The 24003-nt window shown below is 41.7% G+C and overlaps 1 protein-coding gene across 2 annotated transcripts in view; it reads right to left on the bottom strand.

Moving 5' to 3' along the window:
• The window catches only part of LATS2 (large tumor suppressor kinase 2), a 51422-nt gene that overhangs the window by 5537 nt on the left and 21882 nt on the right, over positions 1–24003 (bottom strand). For both annotated transcript variants that reach the window (XM_075050750.1, XM_075050751.1), the window contains exons 3-5: positions 8889–9021; positions 3412–4949; positions 59–641 (exon numbers count right to left, since the gene is read on the bottom strand). In XM_075050750.1, the coding sequence (XP_074906851.1) occupies positions 59–641; positions 3412–4949; positions 8889–9021 (2254 nt within the window). The remainder of the gene's footprint in view (positions 1–58; positions 642–3411; positions 4950–8888; positions 9022–24003) is intronic.

The following is a 24003-nucleotide window of genomic DNA, read 5'->3' as shown; positions in this document are numbered from 1 at the left end:
TGTGTTTGTTTCAAAATAAATAATGCAATACCATCACAAATAAATCTAAGAACACTACCTTTCTGATAGTATTTTGAATTGTGAGTCCACCTGAATCCAGTACACAGTCCAAAGTCAGTCAGTTTGATATGCCCATCAAGGTCTATCAGAATGTTGTCAGGCTTGATGTCTCGATGAATAAATCCCATTTTGTGCACACTCTCTATAGCCAAAGTGAGCTCTGCAATATAAAATCTAGCCAGACGCTCTGGAAAGACCTCCATCCGAATCAGTAGACTCATCATATCGCCACCAGGGATGTAGTCCATCACAAAGTACAAGTTCTCTTTATCTTGGAAGGAATAATAGAGTTTAACCACCCATTCATTGTCTGCCTCAGCAAGTATGTCCCTCTCTGCTTTGACATGAGCCACCTGGTTCCGGTTTAGCACATCTTTCTTTCGCAGAGTCTTCATGGCATACAGGGCATGGGTATCCACTTTGCAGGCCAGGCATACTTCTCCAAATGCACCAATACCCAGAGTCTTGATTTTCACAAACATAGATTTGTCCATTTTGGCCCTTTTGAGCCTGTTGTAGTTGGACTCTTTCTGGTAGAGAATTTTCCTCATTTGTTCCTGTTCTGCTTCACAAAGGCCAGCCTTTACAAAGGAAAGCAAACGACAAGAACTAGTACTGTTACATTCATAGCAAGAGAACAATAAACAAGTATACCCAAAATGCATTTGTCAGAAAAATTAACCAAGAACCAGAGAAGACATATTCATGAGAGATACACTCTCTTGCCTCTCTGTTGAGGTGTTTCTGAAATACTGGCAAATTCACTGTGCCCTAACTTGTTACCTGAATTTGCCATATCTGTGATTGGTCTGCCTTTCTCATTTGCCCAAATGAAGAGGCATAGGGCAATACTGTCAGAGAGGGGAATATAACACAACAAATCATGGAATTTGGTTTACACCTTTCAAATTTGCACTTTGCCACTGCACTCCACTGTATGTAAGCACACTGCAGTACAGCTTAACTTAAACTGAAACTTAAACCTAGATGCAGCATTCCACTTTGTTCATGAATAGTTCTCCAGGGCAACTCACATTAACAGTTCCTACCTTGAGTGCTGTTTGACTGTTGGTTTTTGTGTTGTAATTAAGAAGCTGGTTTTGACCTACACATTCCCTAGTGCCTTGGGAACCTTCTTCTTTAGAAACTGTTTTTCTTCCTCCACCATATAGAGACCCCACTCTCAAGGTTTGTAGATCACCTGACCATCTATTAACTTCTCCCTTTTCCCTTCCAAAATATGTGCATACAACCCTCAGGTCTGGCCTCTCCTCAGCCACTGCAGCCCAGACCCTGGTGCTGTTTCCCCCCTAAATGTATTATATTATGTCCCCTAATTATTGCACCTAAGCTGTAAAAAAGCTGGCTTGTCTACCTCTTGTCCCCAGAGAGCCTCCAAGTAACATTTCACATGGCTGCGGGGAGAACGTCCTGAAAAAGGGAGAAGCAGCAGTATCCAATGAGACCTTCCCCACCCTTCAAGACAAAGCCAGCACACTGCCAACTCTGCTAACTTTGGTGCCTGTCCCTCTCCTGAGAACCACTGGTGGCCTCCACCAGGGGAAGCCCCTGGGCTGATCCCCAGGACCCCCTGACAACTCATCCTCTGCAGCATGCCCCTTTCTTTCTGCGTACCCCACTTCCAAAATCCTGACTTAACTGGGGTCAACTGAACCACGTTGAGAGGAAGATAAGTGCCTGGTGAAAAGGAGCAATGGGGAGGAGAGTGGAGGGAGTTGAAGCTGACTGATGGGCAGGCTAAAGATCCAGGCATATGCCCACAGGGCTGCTCCTTAGATCGATTTAATTTCACATCTGTAGTCTAGGTCTTTAAAGATGAATATGGGCAGCCAGACTATGCAGTGAGATCCCCACGGTGTAAAAATGAAATCTGTATGAATACAGGATGGAGGAGGTCTGCAGAAACTTGCAGAACAGGTAGGATGAATTTTCAGACTGAAGCCAACAGCCAAATCAAAACAAGTAATAATGTTTTTAAAATTAAGTCAAGCACATCAATTCATAATAAAGGAAGTGTTTATTGTTTTAAGGTAAAATAATTAGTGTGTTGCGTTCTTGGTTAATTCTAGAATAATGCGATATTCAGATAGCCAAAATCTCCTGAGTGTATTATTCCAGCCAGTGATGAGGTTGCTAGGGGAAGGAGTTGTTTTTGTTTATAGCTGAATTATCTCTGAGTTATGAAGTGAGGGAAAGCTGAGGAGTCAGAAGAGAAGAACTAACGCAATTAGCTGCTGTTTTACTTCTCTAGAGATCATTCCCTATCTCAATTGCAGGAAAATATTGACTAAATCCAAGCAATGCAACACAATCTGTACTTGCAGCGAGGACAAACTATTAACTGTCACTACAATGCCAACGTTTCAAGAGACTTTAGAAGCATATTCGTTTAATTTAACCTCTACAAACAAACTGCTGAGTTTTCTGGAGCAATGTGAGCATCAAATTAATTGACTCTGGAAATTGACTGTGCTAGGGAAGATTGGGTAGTTAATTATTATCCATTACGCATTAATAATAGCTTTCCTCGGAGTTTATCCTCAAATACAAAAGTAGACTAGTCATATTCTAGTCATGCCTGGAAAAATAAGCTCTTCCACATTTAAAAATTAAAAACAAAACTGCCAGAACAACCATCAGAACTTGGCAGCTTTGTTTTAAGCAGCCCTATCAGTGAATCAGCTTAGGTTTGAGAGCTACAGTTAGGCATGAAAGAAGCTCTCTCACTCAAAGTGCACCTCCCTGAGATCTGATTCTAGAGCAAGTTCCAGCAAGGGTCCCCAGATCAGTTCCAGCTGGGCAAGATATGATTACCTGCACAATATTATTACTTACATGTGTTCAACAAACAACTTCCAGTCAAGTATTACATATTCATCTGAAAATATGGCACAGTGGATATACTGCCAAGTTCAACCATGGCTTTGGTGAATGAGGTGGCTATCATGGAACAGGGAGGAAGAAGTGGAGCAAAGGGAAAACCTTTAGAGTTTTGCAAGAGCTGCCAAAGTATTGCCAGAGTTATCTCAGCCTCAAGCCTGGCTTCTGAGTTCTTGCCTAAGCAAACCTAATAATCTCCTACTGGGGGGGGGGGGGGCGCTTAATTTTACTTTTCTGGTATGAAGATATACTATTTCACATCTCATGTTTTTCAGACAGCTTCCCAGACCTGCATCCATGCTTCTAAGTGAAAACAGTCTGATATAGGGAGATGTTGGATACCTACTACTTCCACTGGAGTCTGCCTTTATAAATTTTTTGACCGATTAAAAATAGTAATAATCAAATTGATCCCATTAGCTTTTATTATAACAAAACAAGGAGAATTACTTTAGCCATTTCTTGCTCCAGTTGTAATCTTCTGTTAATTTTCTGCTGGTAGGTCTTTATAACATTTTCTACATGTTGCTCCATGTAGAACTTGAAGGCAAAAGGTGAGTAGCTCTTTATTCGGGATTCTCGCTTTTCCTCATCTTTGCCATTTTTTCGCACAGGCACTGGAGACGTCTGAATCTGTTTTTTATCCTTGCTTGGTTTTTCAGCTTTAGTGTTCTTGCTGCTTTTATCACTTCGCTCACTGTTCTCCTCAGCCTTATTGCATGTTGAATTGGGGACTACGCGAAGGGTCTGCTCTACGCCCATACATAAGCAGTTGATATCAAACTGCTCAGAGCTACCAGGAAGTAGCAAATGCTTGGGATACGGTGGTGGTGGACACCGCAGTTCCTGGTTACCGTAATCCACATCTAGTTGATAGGCATTAGCTGCTCCAACAGGTGGCACATGCTGCTCAATGATCTCCAAGCCATCCACAGCCGGTGCCTGCGCAGGTAACCAACCAGGGTGGGAAGGTCCCACTGCAGTCTGAGGCTCAGGTCTCATCACTCGCATGCTCTTCACTGGCTGGAGAATATGAGCAGATGTGACTGCTGTGATCGTATTTGGAGATGTAATTGAAGGATCAGGTTTTCCTGGAGGAACCTGTCTTATAGACACTGTCACTTGTGGCTGTTGCTGGTGGTTGTTAAAGGAGTTTGTTCTGCTTGGCACCGTGGCATCTGGTCTGAAGGATACATGTTGCCGTGGAGATGTTTCTATTCCTGGATTTTGTAAAGAATCTCGGCGTGACGGCGTTGCTGCCTGCCACTGCTGAACTTGAGGATTATTCATGTCATAGAGGTCCATGTTTAGGCTATTTCTAGATGGAGTTAATAGATTTTGTGGTGAACTGTCTGAAAAATCATTAGTGAAGGCTGGACCTCTGGATATCACATGCATTTGATGAGAAGAAGGACTTGCCTGTTTGTGATGAGAATGTGATATATACAGGCTTGCCGGTGCCTGCTGAAATGCATGACCAGAATTATTCTGAACAACTGCCCCTTTATTTGGGAGACTGGTGTATCCTCCCTCCTGCTGCATCTTGTTTTGGAAGGATGGACTCCGCTGAACACCATACCCCATAGGTTCCCCCTGCACCATCATGTGCTGCCTACTGTAGTGTTGGCTGTTGGAGCCATGGGATGCCTGCAGCTGCAAGGCTTGACTGCTGTGATTAGCCACTGGATAACTAATCACAGAAGACTCAATATTTGCAGGGTATGTTTTCTGCTGATGGCTTGCTGTTGTGCTGTGAGTGCCTACTCCAGAGGGTCGCTGTACAGGAGCATTCATAGCTGTAGACTGTGAAGTAGAGATTAAATAGTCCATGTATGGCCTTGGAACTTCAGTAAGCATATTTGCACCTTCTGCTCCAAAGCCTGTCCCTTCATAGGCTGCATTACTGATCTGATGGTAGGACGGAAAAGATTCATTTGATCCTTCAAAGCTTGGCCTGCGGGTTACATTATTTGGCACAATACCCTTTCCTTTATAAAAAGAACACAGAAGAATGTTAGGAAACAATTCAGGTGAACCAATTACTTTGCATTACTCATCCATCTATACATACAGACATACACACACACGCATGCACACTGTGTAGGGAGTGTGTGTTATAAAAACACCTTCCAGAACCTAAAATAAGCACTCTGAACATTTAAAGTTATAGGTGCCAAGTATTACTACTGATAACAAGCTACTGGTCCACAACACTGCTCATGCCAGGAATCATCAGGGAGTCCTATCAAATCATGAAAATAGAAGCACAAATTCCTTAACTATGAAATCATCAGATTACACTACAGCCTGGTTTTTAAAGCTGGACCAGTATTACCAGTCATTACTCACAGACAGGAGGAAGCTATAGAGCAGGGGGTTAAATAGAGCACCAACAGGAGAAAAAAAGCTCCCGGAAGGACTGTCAATACAACTTAAAGCCAACATTACTATAAGCTACTAGGTCATCACATTGTCCACATATTCTGTACAGTGAGCTCACTGCTCACTCTGGGGATGTTTACATGTCTCTGTTCCATCATTCTCCTCAAAAATCCTTGTTTCCCTCTCCTTCATTTACAACAAAGGCATCATATAGTTTGTCCTGTGCTCTTTCCAATGTGTTGGACACAGAGTATCCCCTCATATTATTCATCTTCCATCTGTTTTGAAGGCAAATCTTTCAGGGTGTCAACATGTTAATCTTAGCTTGAAGAATGTGCAGAGACAAGATAGCAGCATTCCTGCACTACATGTGTTAATGGCACTTTTCATCAGTTCTTTGATCTGAGGACAAATTGCAGGTGTATAAAGCACTGGCTGTGATAAAAAGACAAGTGGAGACCATGCTGTCACTATTTTTTTGTTCCCCTTCTGGTTCTTTAGCTTTCACAAATCACAGGACTTGGCCAATTCATGCATAAACAATTTCCTTTTAAAATCTTGACTTCACAAGGTCTGCAAGAATAGTTGTATTGAGCTAACAGGCTTGAACACTGGACTGCAAGCTTTTCCGATTGTTTGCATTACAGCATGTCCCAGCTGAGCCAAATATAGCACACCTGAGCATAGCTGTTGACTCCTCACCTTGACACACAAGCCCTGCTATATATAGACACACAAAGACGTGCATGTTATTAAGACAGGTCTATGCACCACCTCTGCACACTGAAGAGGCTGCCCCCACACTAAATGGCACTTTCATAAACAATGCAATGTTTTGAAATGGAATCAAGCTGGACCAATAATCAGTGTTCTTTAAAGCGAAATCTATAATTGGCAGCTCTTTTTCCTATGATAACATGAGGCCATGCTTACTGAGGTTGTACTTATAACAGCACTCTCTGATAGCTCATCTGTTGGGACACAGTGAGATGCACTGATGAGATTGTGGCAATCCAAAGCATCCTAAGTGGCTACTCTGGCCTGGGGGTAGGAGGCATCCATAAGACACATTTGTCATCTCTGTCAGTAGGATTCATGCTGAGCCTCAGGGGCAAACTGACTTTGTTTTTCCCTATCAGAGGCCATGAAGGAAAGTAGCAGCAGTATGTGTCCCTCTTTTGGGACACATACTTCAGCTGTGCAAGGAATCTTGCTGATGTCAAGAGAGATATGATGTACACCTCCTAGATTTGTATACCCATAAGTCTGTTCTGGTCTGACAGAGGAATATTTGGATTTGTGAAGATACAAAACATGGTAGTTGCAGATGATTTTTTTTTTCACACATTCCTATCCAATATGGTAACTGTTATGACTATCTCTTGCCTGTGAAGGTTTTGGATCAGAGTGTATTCTTAAGATTAATCAGCTATACTCATGGGATCATCTGTTTTTATACGTAACTCTTGTCGCACAGTAATATCTGCTAAGTTTTATTTGAGTCTTGCCAGTATGCTGAAACTCATTAGCTTTACTACTGAAGTTAGTGCAGGACAAAAATGAATAATTTGAAAATCTATTTCCATACACTAATATATGGAATTCAAACCCAGAAGATTTAAATTCTCAAACTGCAAATGAAAAGCTCCCAAGTAGCACTACATGCTTCCTAATGAACTAGAGGAGACCTGTGCTATCCTAGCACAAACAATACCATACCAAACAAATCAGTCTGATTTTGTGGCACCTCAGGCAGGCAAACATCAATTGCATGACATTTAAGTTTTGCATTCTGTATGTCCTAAAAGCAAAGGTGGATCTTCAGTTCAAAAGGTTAAGTATTCAAAACAGCTGCATGCATTGGAAAGTTAAAAAAGCAAAAACAAATGCAAATGAAAGACAACTGAGTAACTAAAATGTTAGCCTAGAAAGATTTTTCAACTCTTTCAGCGGAAATGTATGCTCTTTAGGACTGGGTGTGTTCTTTCACTTTAAGGAATAAAGTCGTTATAATATAAAGCAAAATACAGTTCAGTAATTCTGTCAAAAGTTATTTTAAATTCTCCTTAAGGCCCAGTTGAGGCCACATTTGTGCATGTATTAGGACAGAGCTCTCCAAATAGCAAACTGGCCAGGTGGTCATCCCTCAGGGTAACACCCTCGGAAATGTTTTCTTAGGGTTTTCCAGAATTTCCCCAAATAATAGAACAGGAAGTCTAAGACTGATAGAAAGGGCAGCTGAGCTGCTCCTTACACAGAACCATCACTCTTTCCCACCACATGTGAAGCTTCAGTCCTGAGAATGACCACCTGGAAAATGAGCTCCTTCCCCATTTCCATCTTCCCTATATGTGGCTATGCTCAGGGTCCTCCAGGAAAGAAGTGGCTTTACTGAAGACCTCCTTCCTGTCCAGGGATTTCTCTTTGTAAACCGAATGGTCTTTCTCTTCCTCAGCTTTCCTCATCTCTGGACATGCCTCTCTATCAACTACGCCAAATTTAACACCCTTCCCAACAGAGACATTCAATTTGATCAAGAGGCAAGAAGGAAGCTGCTGCTGAGGTGGCCAAGAAGAGAAATTTGTCACCTGGAAATCACTTGCACTCAGTAAACTCAATTTATGAGCACGCTTAGAGATCTAGACTACTGTAATCAGATCAACTGAAAGGATTTGTTAGTGTCACCTAGTCCAACACAGACGTTTTAAGTCTAAATGTTGCCACTGTCACAAGAGAAGTTCCTTGACCAAGGAAACAGGCTCCTGACAACAGCTCTCCAATTTGCTCAACCCTTCATCCACTAACCCATCTGCAGCATGTTAACGCTACTGTGTGATTGGACATGTTCAGCCAGTCACAGGACAGTTATTTGTCTGCTTGGCCAATTTTTGAAACTGAAAGAAGATAAAAGTAACAAACTCTATCCAAACCAGAGTGTTCTCTGGTTCACAGTTCAAAAGCATTCTGCAGTGCTGTAAGTCCTAATATCTGAATGGAAACAACTCTTGCAAGGCCTTTTGTCAGCTGTGGTCTGATGTTTGCTGATGAGGCATACACAGGGCCCAAATCCTCCAATTTGCTAATTTACATGAAACAGAGCTGAAGCAGACTAGCAGGGATGAGTGGAAAAGCTTCTGCTATCTTGGCCCAAGCTATTTCTGCAGTGTACTTACAAAGATGTTAACATGAATTAATTCCTGGGAGGTGAGCTATCTCACAAATCCGTAGCAATTACCTATGCACAAGCTTTTACTTCACGGTAAACTTGAGATGATTGAGCTGACCTGCACCAAAGGATAAACAGCTTTCTGTTTAAAACGGTGGACTACGAATGTGCACATGGACAACTCTTGTGAAGCAGGCAAGTTGTATTCAGCTTCCAGCCCAGCTCACCTTGCAGGGCCATGTTTACTTCACTATCTCCTGCAAGACTACTTACTATAGAATACTGCCAATCCACTACTTCTCACCAGCAACGACTCTAAAAACTAGCTTATTGCAAGAAAGAAGAACACAATTAAAAAAAAAAAAGAGTTTGTGCTTACCTGGTGAGGTCTGCTTAATTACACGTACTATCTGTTCATTTCTAGGATCCAAGTAGCTCATCTTACTGATATACTCCAGAGCTGCTTCAATACTTCTGCTACCTGTCTGCTTCAGTGCTCGGACAGCCATCTCCTGTGTAAAGCAAACAATAATTGAATCACATTGAAACAAAACCCAAGCACTGTGCTGTAGGCTAGAAAAATATGGACTCATATTTTGAAAACATCTTATACAACTTAAAAATTAAAAGAAAATAACAAAACCCACAACCTATCCCTGGCAACTAAAGAAGCATCAAATTGAAATGTGTACTTTAAGATTCCTTAAAATAAACTTTTGAATCAGGTCTGGAAAAGGCAAAATAGTTTGTCATAGGATAAAATAGAACAAAATATTTAGCTTTTGGTATTTGAGAGCATGTCTCTTAGTCACACCTGGACACAGTAAAAGCTTTACCCTTTCACAGATGCCACAAGAAACTAATTAGGCAGGGGCTGATTTCTGCTGACTAGAGTCAATGCGGAAGAAAGACTGCTGTTTTCAGTACAGCTGGGACATCATTCACTACCTGTTTGGAAAATGACTAGCCACACCTAACTTTGTGTCACATTGTTAGTCTTTTTAGCTGTATTTTATTGGGCACATATCCATCACTGAGAAGTTAATATGGGTGCCAGACACACAACCTCAAACTAAAACTGGGGCAAGTATGAATGCTCTAGTTAAACTACTGTAACACAGTCACAGTTAGCATGCCCTGCTCTACCGCTAGCAAGTCACACTCTCCTGTAGTTTGTTTATACTTTTACTTATAGCTCAGGTATATAGAATACCTTTCAACAACTCTAGCCTCTGGTTGCAAAACAAAATTCAAATCCTCACAAGGCTGCATGGTCTTTTCTGAAATGATGGAGAAATTGAAATCCAGAGCTTTAATGTTGAATTCAACTCACTGAACTTCACCCATCAAAAAGTTAGAAACCTAGTCAAAAGTTGTTCCTGAGAACCTTTCTATCATCACCTGCAAAAGGCAATTCATAAAACAGATAGAAGATAAAGTGACCTTTTAGTGACAGAAGATTAGAGGACTAATTTGAACTGGATGCCTAGCTCTTAGATGGCTAAAGTTCGATGAAATGAACGTCACCATCAAGGAGTTGCCTGCAAATGCCAGTATCCTATTATCTTGCCACTTTACTGCCATTTTTAGGGGAATTCTGTCACTGCAACCTGCCCACTGAGCGCTGAATCAGATGGAGTTTGTGCCTTCTTGGCTTGGCTTACTGACTGCAGATGTGATGGCTGGGTTGGCACAAGCGCACCGCTCTCCCATGGGTCAGTTCTGTGCACTGGCTAGCAGTCAGGTAGCCCCAACACGTATACCCCCTTCCCATATCATCCGGAGCAAAGAGCAACTTTGCTGACTGAACTGCAAGTACATGTAACATACTTGCTAACTGTTTACTTCGCAAGGGAGGATCATCTCAGATGACACCGGTTCACACTTAGCACAGAGCCACACGCTGGCACTTGGCATTTTGCTTTGCTTAGCTCAGTCCCCTCCTACTCGCCCCAAAATGGCAGCATTTTCTCCATTACTCAGAGATTCTGCTTGGGGAATAGCTATAGCAAGTTTTAATATTTTTCATACAATTTATGACTCATAATTCATAGAAAGGCAGTAGTTGGTTTCACATTTCCTATAGCTGAAATATTTCACTGGCATCAACACATTACTAAGGGCAATTTTAAATCAACAGAAAACTATTATGTATGAAGGAAAGAATTTCCCACAATGTTTTTTTCCTCTCCTTCTTTCTTTTTTCTTCTTCTGGACACATTTCTGAAGTATTAGCAAATTCGCATCCTAGTACTCAGCATTCTCATCATCCAGGGACTCTGGGCTTTACAGCCCCGTTCCACAGGGCTGCTAGCACACTCTGCCCATTTACACCAGCTGGATCTAGCCTTAGATCACAAGTCTTAAAGTTTCCTAAATCAAATGTGCTCCATACACACACTTGGGCTGGCTTGGATTTTGGGTGTTTTTTTGGTTTTGCCTGCAATGGAGCACCAAGAGAATAAATGCCTGGTAAACAATTATCTTAATGATTAATAAAACAGACCATATAATCCATTTCTCCCTCTCTTAGCTGCATACAATTCAAAGGGGCTAAATAGGTCAGTTTTTTATCACCAGCATAGTGATATCATGTCTGAAAACAATCCTCCCCCCCCCCCCCTACTGTGGCACTACTTTCTCCTCTTTTGCCATTACCTATGTCTGAAAAACAGAGTAAAAATTACACTGGTCTATTTGAAGATGCATATTCTACCTTCAGTAGATACGTTAGGGGATTCATATATGAACTTTAGTGGGAATAATGGGAGGGGAAAAGCCCAATACCTTTCACTGTGGACTGTACGACAACCTAAGAGGGCCAGCAAGAGCTTGGGACCAGCAGATGTGTTGCTGGCAATCTCGGCCCCACAAGCCCCCAGTGCAGCAGCAGCCCTGTGCTCCAGCTCACCACCTCTCATCTTTCGCTAGGTCAGCTCCCACCCTCCAAAGGGTTTCCTCATTACATACCCCGTTTGCTTAGCATTACATTACTGCTGGAAAAAATGAAGTAAGTTTTTCGTGGTTCAGAACACCACCTGTGATTCCCCTGTACACCATCCCATAGCTTTGGCCCTTTCCCCCATAGCTATCATGAGACATAAATAGCCCCAGTTTCTGATGCTGGTTCACAAAAGCCTCACATCATTTCCAAGCAAATGGAGAGCGACCAACAAAAAAATAAACATTCCACATACAAAAGGAAAGGGTTTTTCTCAGAGGCAGATTACATACAATCATAATTCTTCACCCAGGAGAGAAATCCCTCTGGGGGCATGCGATGCTCCAGGAGACTGGAGGGCAACAAGAAGCTCCAGCACTGTTATAGCTGGTCTTTGGCCCCCTCTGCATTGTTCCTCCCATCGCCATCCTCCATGCCCACAGCTCTCTCTCTGGCAGCCACCTGAAGAGGGCTCCATTCATTCCAGCACCTTTTCATTAGGGACAGGGGACAAGGTGATGCATGGCTGAGGCTTATGGAGGGTGTGCTCTGCGTCAGCCGCTGGCTAATGCGGCATGGTGGCATTACAGGGGCATTCCTATATGCAATGCAGCGATGAGCTCTGCTGCCTGATGGAGCATGGCTGGGACGAGGCAGCAAAGGGCTGACCTCCTGTAGCCTGCTGAAGGGGAAGCTGGTGGCAGGGGCCAGAGCCTGGGCTGCATTTGCTGGAAATCAATGTAAGGCTTGTTTTCAAGGATGGGAAGGAGGGCAGAAGATGGATTAAGCAGTGTCAGTAATTACACTTGCTGGAGAGCAGAGGCTTAAATGAGATGGAGGATGTTTGTGAGAAGCCGCAGAAAGGCTCAGGAAGAAGGAGAGAAATCAATGCCAAAATCTTGCAGACTGATAATGTAGACAGTAGAAGGGCTGAGGAAACAAGGGGAAAGACACTGAGTGAGGATAAAAGTGCACAGCTACACTGCCACTGATAGAGCTGTCTTGATTTTAGGCCACTCTAAGGTAAGTACATTTTAGAAAGAGAAGGGAAAAAAGATCAGAAATGAGACATGAAAAAAAAATCCGCTTGGAGCTGTATCCAACGCCAGAACATTCAAGTAGGCACAGGATCAAATCCAGCTCCCACTGAGGTCAACAAAGATTTCCATTAGCTGCAAGGCACACTGCATCAGGCCCTCCGCTTCGGATCGTTTCCTTTTCACCAGGCCAAACGCTGTCAGCCGCAGTATGGTTTGAGAAACCTGGCCGCTGGCTGTGTTCTGCTAAACCCACAGCCAGCTGTCAGGCTGCAAGGAGAAACACAAGCCACTGGCAGCGTGCACATAAACCACAAGGGAAGAGAGCGGTCCCAGCCCCAAGTCATTCTTTTCATTCTCTGTATTCCCTTCGGAAGATTCAAACATCTCTCCATGCAGGGCTTTTATGCACCTTTTTGCTTCTAGACATCACTAGCTGTTCGTGAAAAAATAAACCAGAAAAAGTAAAGGTAAAAGGCTACAAGAGGAAAATGTGCTTTTACAATTAACTCTAATAATTTTGTAATTAATGTTACAGCCGCAATATTAAAATGAGGTTTCAGTGGTCAGCTGTGGTTCTGGACAGATCTAATGGAAAACCAAAGTTAGGCCATGAACCACAAAGCAGATTGAGGCAACTCTGCAGGACCCCAAATCTATGGGTTCATAGAGAAAAATGGGCGGCGCGGGGGTCCCACCTAGTTCCTACAATGGGCTACCCAAACCAAATAGCTGCACCATCAACATGCTCTCCGTTATTTCCCCAGCCTCGCGTTCATAGAAGGCTGCTTTCCAGGAGATTTCAAGATTTTGCTAGAAGGAAGGCCACCTTTGTGCTCAGATGCTCAACAGGGAAAATCCTTGTTTGATGGTAAACAGATATTTGGACGTGTGCATATACAGACTTCATCTCACTCTGTGCTCTGCAGACAATGTGAAAGGCTTTCCCCATTTTACCCTCCCGCCTGGCTGTACTCCACCGGCATTGGCAGAGGCTTGCGTTCTTGCTGTACTACAGGGTTGTCCAGCAACATTTTTCATTCAGAAAGATCCTCGTTGCCAAGATGTATTTATCATCCAAGCGAAGATTGCACAAGAGGTTACAATAAGTAAGACGTTTTCCCAAGAACATTGTGTCTGAAGGAGACAATAGGTCCTCCAAGATTTGGCAAATGTAATTAATTGCTAACAACAAAAATTAATTACTTGCTTTCCATTCACAAAGAAGGATGGGCAACAGATGCAGGAAACAGATACAGGTTCCCTGCGGAAGGGAAAAAACTAAAGCTCATGCCAGAAGAGATGATCCAGAATTGATTACGAACCTTTCTGCGATAGCCCACTATTGTAGAAATTTTCATTCATGATTTTAAAACATGCAAAACCTAAGAAAATCAGGAAATGATGTGTACAATATGCTCTGTCAGGATTACTGCAGCCCCACAGAACGCAGAAACTTATTTTGTAATATTCTCTAGTTGGATGCTTCATATAATTTTCTACTCTACTTTTGTTTTGCCTGTTTTCAGGTTGCTAACACCAGGAGCTAAATTTTGCCCACAAATTCCCATGCCTAACTATAAACCTGATTAAAATATTCTAGCTACATAATTAAGAAGCTATCCTGAGAATCACAAGCGCTCTTCAGTTTTAGTGTATCAAAAAAGCAGGAAACCTACCGAGTGCCCATTTGTTTACCACAGGATCACTTGCTCCATTCATAAACCATGTAACCCATTCAGAAACTAATGGGGATCTACCCCATGGCTAGTGAAGAGTTTTCTGCCCCTACTGCTCCTTTTTACAAAGCTCCTCCAAAGCTATACTGCTTTGATGGTGATAAACCTCCTTCTTACTTTCAGCCTAAATTATGCAGGGTCAGTTTATTCCCTCTGCCTTTACTTTCGATTGTCTTTTAACTGCAGCAGCTCTGCTGTTATCTACAGAGAACGAGCCCCCTTCATCCTACGGGATGCTTGCAGCTTGGACTCCTGGGCTAAACAAACCACATTCTTCTAGTCTTCTCTTGCAAAACAGGCTCTTCGTTCTCTTTATCGGTGTAGTAGCCCATCTCCGTATCAAGAAAGATCATACTGGGACATGATTTTGATAAGAGCTGCACACACCGTTCTTGAGACATGCAGTGGTGTAAAAGTTATCCTTGTGGTAAAGTCATTCCCTTCCTTTGTTGATTTCAGCAGAGGAAGTTGTGAGTGTGGGACTTCAATCCTGGCTTTTAGTCCTTGCTTGCAGCATTTCTACCCTTTGTGCTCCTGAATTTATTTTCAGTTCTGGTAGCACTCCAGCCCTTAAGGTCATCCATTATTTTGGTCAGATGCTCCAGCCCTGCTTTGCACTGACTGTGCATTCCCACTATACACTGTCAGAGTGCTTTGTTTTTCTTTCTTAATACCAGACTTATTAATGGAAAAAGTATGCAGAAGAGAAGAGACACCCTGTAGTACATAAAGTTGGGGCAGACAGAAAAAGAATATGGATAGGTGATGAAATGTAAGACTCACTAAGTTAAATTCACATCAATATAAAAAAAAAAAAAACTAACTGTAATTTAGGAATGCAGAATTACAGGTAAGAAACAACTTTGACCAGAAGGTTTTTCTATAACATTTTCAAGGGGTATTTGAAGAACTAACAAAGGGAGTATGCCCAAAAGATAGAATAAGGATTTTGGAAATGATACAATGCTCTGGTAAACATCCTATCAGAAGAAAAACAAATAAAAATAAAACTAACATGACAGTTGCTGCTACGCCACCGCTCATTCTGCTTGCCTTCAAACTCTTTTAGTCTTTATTTAGACAGTCACTTACAGAAGGTAGGCGTATTTACTATTCTGTGTTTGTGCAGCATCCAGTACAATGGGGTCCTGCTATTGTGTTTATGCAGTATGACAACTTATTATTAAATTAATTAAGTCCAGCCCAAAATATTCAGCTTGGAGTAGCAGGCAAAAAAGATGTTGGAGGGCTAAAGTGTCAATTCTCCTGGGTCCCACGATAGAAACCCTCGTATCACTACACAACAAACCAACCCTGAAATAAGATTACCTTAATCCTCTAAGCCACAGGACATGGCACATTTCCTATAGCTGTGGAAGGAATGAGGCAAAATAAAACAGAAGCAACCAGAGATTGAGAGGCTTCTTTTGGTGATCAAGATTATAGCTGTTCAAAATGTTTCCAGTATCTTTTCAGATTTAAAACATCTCTGGATGATTACAAAGCAAACAAATGAAACCAACATTTGAAATTTATCATGTTAGTTTTCATATTTTACTAGTCCTAGAGCTAATACAAGGTTCTTTCACAAGTATCACAAAAAAAAAAAAAAAAAAAAAAATCAAAATGAAAGGGCCATCATGACACTTGCCTACTGTTTTTTCCCCAGCTGCTTTTCCTTAAGTTCATGACTAATGAAAGCTATTTAAGTTCTTCCAAGAGAAGAAAAAATATTCTATAGATTTAGCAGCAGGGTACTTACAAAGAACCACCACCGTAACACCTTCACTGACTTGGAAAGGGCAAGAGAGAAAAAAACAAGAGCTGAGAAAAGTAACTGGAAGTACGACACAGCTCCTTAGCAGGTGTCTCAAAAGGCACCAGTTACATCAAAATACGTTTTAACACTATGCAATTTATATCAAGTAGCAGCATATAATTTTTTGTTGTTGTTCTTTTAACTGAATTCATATAGTACATTGCCCCACTGCAGCTCCTTGTAAGACTTACTGTGTTTAGCCGTGGGCATTTCACGGAGGACACCTGCCATTTTACACTACAGTCCTTGTGTTCCAGAAGTTGTTCAAATATGGTTTTTTGCATGAAAGGGAGAGATATGAACTTCAGGCTATAAGCCAATCCAAGGTCCCAAAGTTAAGACATTTGGAAATAAACCAAGCATGGCTGCTCAACCTATTTCCAAACAAATGCTTGTAAAATGAAGGGAGTATTTATAACAAGGCATCTCCAGACAAAGAGTGCATATGTAAACACTTCAAGAAGCTCTGATGAACTATTCAAGAGATGCAATTTGTTTAAAGAAAAAACACACATGCACTGCAATGTCAATTTTCAAATCCAATCAGAACATATAATCAGACAACTCCTGTCGATGTCTCAGTATGTATGTGTACATAGACATGCGTGTAGATATTATATAATGCATGTGTGTCTGTGTATGTGATTTTGTTGGAATTAATCTAATCTCAAGTAAGCCTGTGAGCTCTTTGAAAGCAATGTATTAAAAAAGACATGACATCTTTCATGAAGAAATAAGGCTCTTGTTTGTGTCACCAGTCAGAAAGACAAGTAATTTCATTATATATATTTATATATACATTTATTATAGCCTTTCTGGAAGCATGTCAGGCACTCTGGAAAGGATTTGGAAAGGGGAAGGCCTGCAGGAAGCTGGGAGAGGTGCTGCCCCAGGCAACAAACCTGCGCTCTGCATGAAGCTCAAGTGTCATGGAAGAACAATTACAAACAGGCAAGGAAAGAGAAGCCCCGGCATTAACAACAGTAATTGAAAGGGAATGAAAATAATAAAAAGCCATTGTGAATACCACATTTTTTTTTTCCTTTCTTCCAAGTAGGCTAGGAAGCAAGAACAGAGTTGAGCTGCTCTCTCCCAACCAGGACACAGGCATGCGAGGAAGGGGAGCAGAGTGCAGGGAGCCCCATCACAGAGGCAGCTTAGTGGATAAACCTGAGGAACAGTGACAAAGAGCCTGTTCTCTCTGTCCAAAAAGCACATCTGCAGCTGAAGAGCTGGTGGTAGAAGCCTAGCTTCCCCAGATACTTGGTGGGGAGAGTGACACTGTTAGCACCCAGGACACAAGGTGACTTTCTGCCTACCTGAGGGGCTCTAACACCCCTTTCTGAAGGCACCCACTCTTTCCCCCAGCTTCTGAAGGAGCACAGGCTCCTGATTTAGCAGTCACACTTGGCCAACAGTAATAAGCAGAGTAATATCTCCACAAGTACAGAAAGCCCCCATTGTGGAAAACACACACTTCAGATCTCACCTCAGAACAGAGGTGTAAGGATGAGCACACAGCATTCAGTTTTGAACACGTGTACTCCAGGACTACCTATATACCAAAATTCACAGGCCAGGTTTGCATTAATGGTAAAATAAAGAAGAGGAGAAAGTATGTATCTGTATGTCTTCACTGCTCAAGGTATCTCCTAGCTGGACAAAATCCTTTCTACTGTGACAGCACCCAAAGCCTTCACCACTGCGCTGAGCCCTACACAAACACAAGGGAAGAATCCTAATCTAAAAATTATTTTTAATTTAAAACAGAACTAACAATTGTATATGCAGCCATAACTGTTCCTCATTACTCTTTAAGTCTGTTCATTGGAGAGCTATTTAAACTATTTAGAGTTCAGTCTAACCAAATGACCCATGGCGGGTGCATCAACAGACAAAGTTGTACAAATCTCTCCTAATCTTTCCTCAGCACTGGAGCAGTGGGAACTCAAACCAGGAGCACTATTATGTGCTAATTCAGAAATCTTATACTGAGGCCAAATCATGTTATATAAACAGCATTTGTATATTACTGTATTGGCAGGTTTATGTTACAGCACAGCACGGAAGAGCTTTGCTTACTTCATGCATGTGTGAATGCACATGCACACACATGCAAGTGTGTACATAGCTCCTTTCCAAAGGTGCTATTTTACTTCCTTGAAATCCCCTCACTTTGGTTACAAGAACAGGGAACTTCCCGCACCCTCTGGACACAGTCCGTACTAGGCTCAGCCTTGGTTCCAGTTCACTCCTGTCCCTCCTGACTGGCAGCCACTGCAGTGACCTGTACTCTGTCATACAGTGCCTCAGCCATATACCTTGCATTAACCAGTGAGGCTTAAGAGTTTCTCCAGTTCCCACAAGTCAAGTCACGGCACTATTCTTCAATACTTTTAATATTACAAAGGTCACATGACATCCTACAATTGCCCTTGATCTCTGAGGAAAAGGAAACAGAGGGCAATTAGAAAACAAATTCAAGTATAAGTAAATAAGTTGTCCCAAACCAAGAAGCATCATCATCTTCCTGGAATGTTCACTGAAAACCTCTTCCAGGTTCCCATTCACATTTTTTAATAACTACAGGTGTTACCAAAGACGCCATCCCCTTTTCATACCAAGCCCAACACTGGACAAGCTCTGGGGCTTACAACTGTAACTCAAAGAACAAGAGTTGACCATCTGGTACACCAAATCAAATCCTTTCTACATGACAGAGAGGTCCAAGCCAGTGCAAAGCTTGTTACTAAGGCTCTGTATTTCAATTCAAGTTACTAGTCTTGAATGCAACACCTCCCATCTCCCTGTCTTCTACTTTCTTTATCCTAACAGTAAAGCAGTTGAGTTGGTGCAAAGAGCAGCGAATCCTTTCAGCAGCAGCACTGAGTAGCAGGGTTTGCCAAAAGCTATTTATTAGCAGACAGTATTGGGTGTTGCAGTCTTTGTAACTAGGAGGAAGATACACACAGGGTGAGAATCTTCAAATATTCAGTCACTATTTGGTTTAAAACCTTCCTCTGGATTGGTATGATTTACATCCAGAAAGCAATAATGGATCCAGAAACTCAATTTAAAGACAGAATTCAGTTTGAAAAGACAACAGGAAGCGTTTTCCTATCTCTTCTTCATAAGGTGTACTGAAATCATTAGGAGAGCGAGAGAGGTCTGTGCATTTCACCAATGCAATCAGAAAGTTTTCCCACCCAAGAGAACAGGCAGACTTCAGCCAGACTAATTTGTCCTTACTCCCCTTGGCCAATCATTCAAATATGGCCAACAGTGCTGACATTAATACCAATATAAGTATTAAAGGCCAATTTGAGAATATTAATAAACACTGCAGCACCCAGCAAAGAATCAATACAAGTTCCTGGGGAAAAAATCTTAGCAAGTTGCCTTCAGGAATTTATTGATTCCACTGAAATCTCACGAACTCTCAACACATGTAGAACATGGTAAAGAGGCTTGCATAGAAGGCATCTTCAAATTTGAGGTAGAATTGGACCCAACATTGAGGGAAGGGTGCACCACACTGCAGAACGGCACTGTTGTTTTAAGAAAGGCACTCCAGTACAGCTTCATTTCCAGTTGTGTACCAGGATCCTCATGCATGAAATCCAGCCATGAATAAAAAATGGCATCTGCTATTCTGTACTCTGAGGGTCCAAGTTGAGTGTCTGTACACTCAAGACATGCAATCTTAAAAAACAAAACCAAAACCCAACCTACTCCTGACATAATGCATCTTAAATTACTAAATATATTAAGATGGCAGTTCCAGCAAAAGCAACATCTTGCTGTGCAAAGGCCAGCTGCCATTTAAAAAGCACTATATAAACTCTATTCTTTTGGGATTGGGTTCTTTCAGGTTCTTTCTCTCATGTGGGATGTTTTGCAGTCTTAGTATTTTACACTTAGTAGTAACCAGGGCACATTTGCTGCAAGAGCAGCAGGCCATCCCTGCTCTCTTCCAGACCTGCTTTTCACATACTGAGCTGTCAGAATGATAGCATGACTCCTTCCTACCACCACACACATCCCTCCCCCACCTTTTTTTTTTTTTTTTTGAGACAGCAGTTTCTTACTCCATCAGGGCAAGTAAATCAAGCTGGATAGAATAGCAGTTCAGTGAAGGTTTCATGATGAGCTTATTCCTCTTCATTAGCAGCAAGTGATGTGTTTGCTAATTTTATTGCTCACACGTTAGCCAAAAATGCATTTGGCTGGCATTACATTTACAATAATGCTATTTGTGTATTAAAGTATTTCTTTTCAGTGGCCACAGACACTAAGATGAGTGTTCCCATTGCTCTTCCTTCTACTATAAAGATACATACATACTGAGTTATGTATAAAAGAGGATTTTTACAAATATTCACACAGCTTGCTAATGATTTCTTACCCAAACTGGATACAAGGGACTTATAAACTGGGTATTCAGATTCAGCAAGATGACTTATGAGGTTTGCTGTCCAGGAATAAAGCCCCAAAGCACAGAAAAGAATTGTGTCAAAGACTGCAAGAGCTTTTTGCACTGCCAAAGTCAGCTGTTCCCCAGAAAGTCACATGGTACTGCAAATTTGCAATGCTTTAGTACCGTTTATTGCATTTGTCTATATCCCACTCTACAAATTGAATTTTGTATCTACTCCTGTGAACGGTGCCTCTGTCATTTTTACTGAGCGCTGCCTACTTAAGGCATTACAAGTTTTCTTGTATTTCATAAGATTTTAACATTTAGAGAGTAATACTCCTCTCTCCTTCTTTTCTTGTAACTTTATATGGGGGTTTTTTTCAGTTTTAATCCACTTGAACTTTGAAGTGTTGTTTTAAAACCTCTTCTCCAAGGCAAGAAAAATTCAAGTAAAGACAGTAAAATTAAGTTGCCCATTCATATTCAAGGTCAAATACTAACCTAATTTTCCAAACAAGGTTCAAGTGTATTCCTGATATGGCCTTTAGAAGTTTAGGAGTTTTGGTCCCCTTAATTCTTCTTTGGGGAGTACTTTAATAGTACTTTAATATAAAACCTCCAGGATATCTGGTTGGAATGCATTACCACTGAACTGTTCTTTCCTTTGAGGATTTATACCACAATGGGACCCCAACTGACATCAAGCAGTAATGCACAGTCAAAAAGTAAAAGAATATATCCAAGAAATATAGCTCCACTGTGAGACAAATGAAGGCTACTTCTCTCAGACTCACAGCCCAACACAGCATGTCTCACGTGACTGAAGAAACATCTGGGTTTTATCTTGAGATTCCTAATATTTTTCAGTACACACACACACACACACAGAATGCAAGTGTGCTGGGCAAGACAACTTGGCATATTTATTGTTCAAAGAATAGGAAGATGTAGAACTTTTATATACAATTTTTTTTTTAAATTGTTTGCATTTTTGAATTTTATGTATTAATTGCAATGCTTTCTTTTTTTAAAATGCTCATTCAAAAATATAAAAAAGGCATTCAGCTTTTAACATTTTAAAATCAATATGCTCAACCTTGTAATACAATATACTCGAGCTCTGCAGCACTAGGGATCTCATTAGACATTTTCCAGAAGTCTCCATGCAGCACTTAGTTTCATTAACTCTATCAAATACACATGTATAACTACAGGTCCAAAAGTAAGAATTGTTAAATACTACTGACTGCCATTTAATGATTTTTAAGACTACAAAAATACCCCTTTGTACTAAGCGCTTTATACGACTGCTAGTCACTGCAGCTTTCTGCAGTTAAAAGATAGAACTCTCAAATCTACCAGTGCTAGAGGCAAAAAAGAAAAAGAAAAAGAGAAAGAAAAAAGCCCAGCTGGATAAAATATCTTAAGGTCAGGCTTTTTACATGTAAAGCAGCCGCAGCAAAATTATTCACATTCTTAGCACATAGCTGACCGGGACAAGATTCCACGGAGAGGTAAACAATTCCCCCTAAGAGAGCAGCTGCATCTTCCTCAGCTCGGGAGCTACTGGGGGGAGGGAGAAACACCCACCAGGGTCCCCAAAACTGACCAGAAAAGGGAAGAAAATGAACAACTGCTTCTGCTCCATGGTAATGCTTCACACGACCGCTCCTTTTCTGTGTTCAGTAAGAACAGAGAAGTGAATAAATAAATAAATAAATAAACATAAAGCCAGTTGGTAACACACACACTTTGATCAATGTCCTAGAGGAACTTTGTAAGCAGACACCCAAGTCCAGCTCAACACAGAAGAGTAGGGGGAGAAATATTATACAATATTGAACAGAACAAAAGGAATACAGTCATCTGGCTTTACTTTTATTGCATAATTATTTTCAAAAGTAACTTTTGAAAGTATAAACCCATTTATTTCTAGGTCTCCACAATATCTCTCTTAAATTGTTCTTTTTTTATCTGGTATTTCCTTAACAGTGTCTTTGCTCAGTTCACCTCAATGTTAGTTCTGTTGGCTACTGGCCAAGTGGCACACTTTAATAGTCAAGACACATGGTACTGAAGAAGCATCTTTCTCGCTCTGCTCCATTTATGTGCAAAGGCTGTGATATGTATTTTAGGTTCTTGTAGGAAAATAAATCCTCTTGCAAGATCCTCCTCAATGTCATCCCCTTACCATTAGTATCTCCTCACAAACCGGCCATTAGCCATCAAGGAAATCAGCCGCAGCAACATGAAAAATGACCGTATCACTACCCTCAACATTCATAACTTAGTATTTACATATCATCTTCCAGCTGCAAGTGTGCCGGCAGAAAACGACTTCCACCTTGTCCCTGGCTGCCTGTCACTGCTCCCTGTGCCGGAGGTATCACCTGCTTCTCTCTTGCCTGACTGCGCTGCGGTCTGCTTGCCCCCAGAGACAGCTGAGCTGGCGCAGACCTGTGATTTAGCTCTTGAAACTAACTCAGCTCATTTTGACCCAAGTGAGCTAGGGTTAACTCCAGCAGCAGCTCAGCTCAGCTGGAGTAGTAAGACCTGGGTGAGAGGAGGAGTAAGAAGAGACAGCAGTGAGGAGCAGATGGCCATCTCTGGAGCACAGCTGGAAGGAGGAGAACACGTGAGCGCAGGCTGAGCTTTCTCTCGGCATTTCCTCTGATGGTGGTTGACAGCCAAGGCAGCTGCCACTGCTCTCAACTTCTCTGCTCCTTTCTGTGCCCCCCGCTGTACCCCGCAATTGTGCTCGTGTCCCTCCCACCATCCCCCAAAAGTTATTTTTAACCTGGATCAGTTCCCTGATCAGTCACCACTCAGCTCCTCAAACACTGCGCTGGCACAGCTGGCGGGAATGAACCAGGGAGGAACGAGTGGAAAGACAGGCAGCTCTGGCAGCACCACCGAAAGCTGCTCTCCTGGAGCCCCAGCCCAGGAGTCTCCTCTCCTTCCTTCACACCAGCCTACAAACTTCCCAGGTGAATGGAATGCGCTTGTGATATCTCAGACTGTAAGGCTTTTCTTCCCTGCCCCCCGCCATGCTGCCTTAAGAAAGTTTTTAATTGCAGTATTTTGTGTGTTGGTGTCATATTAGGTTTAACAAGCTAATCCCTCACTTACTTGTGCAGTTATCACCTAATATTTCAAGGCAACAACAGGACATTTTTCAGAAATACATTTGATCGTCTTAAAAAGATATAGCCAAGGGGAAACAGTCTTACATGACAGGCTATAAATCAACATGTTAGACAAGTAATTTTAAACCACAGGAGGAAGAAAAAAAAAATCTCACTGTATCAAGCCAATAAAAACCCTGTAACACTGACTCCAGAAGATATTGGACCTATTCCATAACAACTATATTTCTTAGGAAAATACAGTACTTTGAACTCTAAAGAAGTCTGAACTTGATTAGACTGAAACAAAGGAGAGCGAGAAAAGCAGAGCAGAGGACATGGTTCCACTCATCCTTCCTCCACAGTTGAAGTCTGAGGACAAAGATTGAGAAGGCACAAGCAGATCAAGAAACCAT

Source organism: Buteo buteo, chromosome 18, assembly GCF_964188355.1.
Source record: "Buteo buteo chromosome 18, bButBut1.hap1.1, whole genome shotgun sequence".
Lineage (NCBI taxonomy): Eukaryota > Metazoa > Chordata > Aves > Accipitriformes > Accipitridae > Buteo > Buteo buteo.
This window is presented reverse-complemented; position numbering and strand designations above follow the sequence as displayed.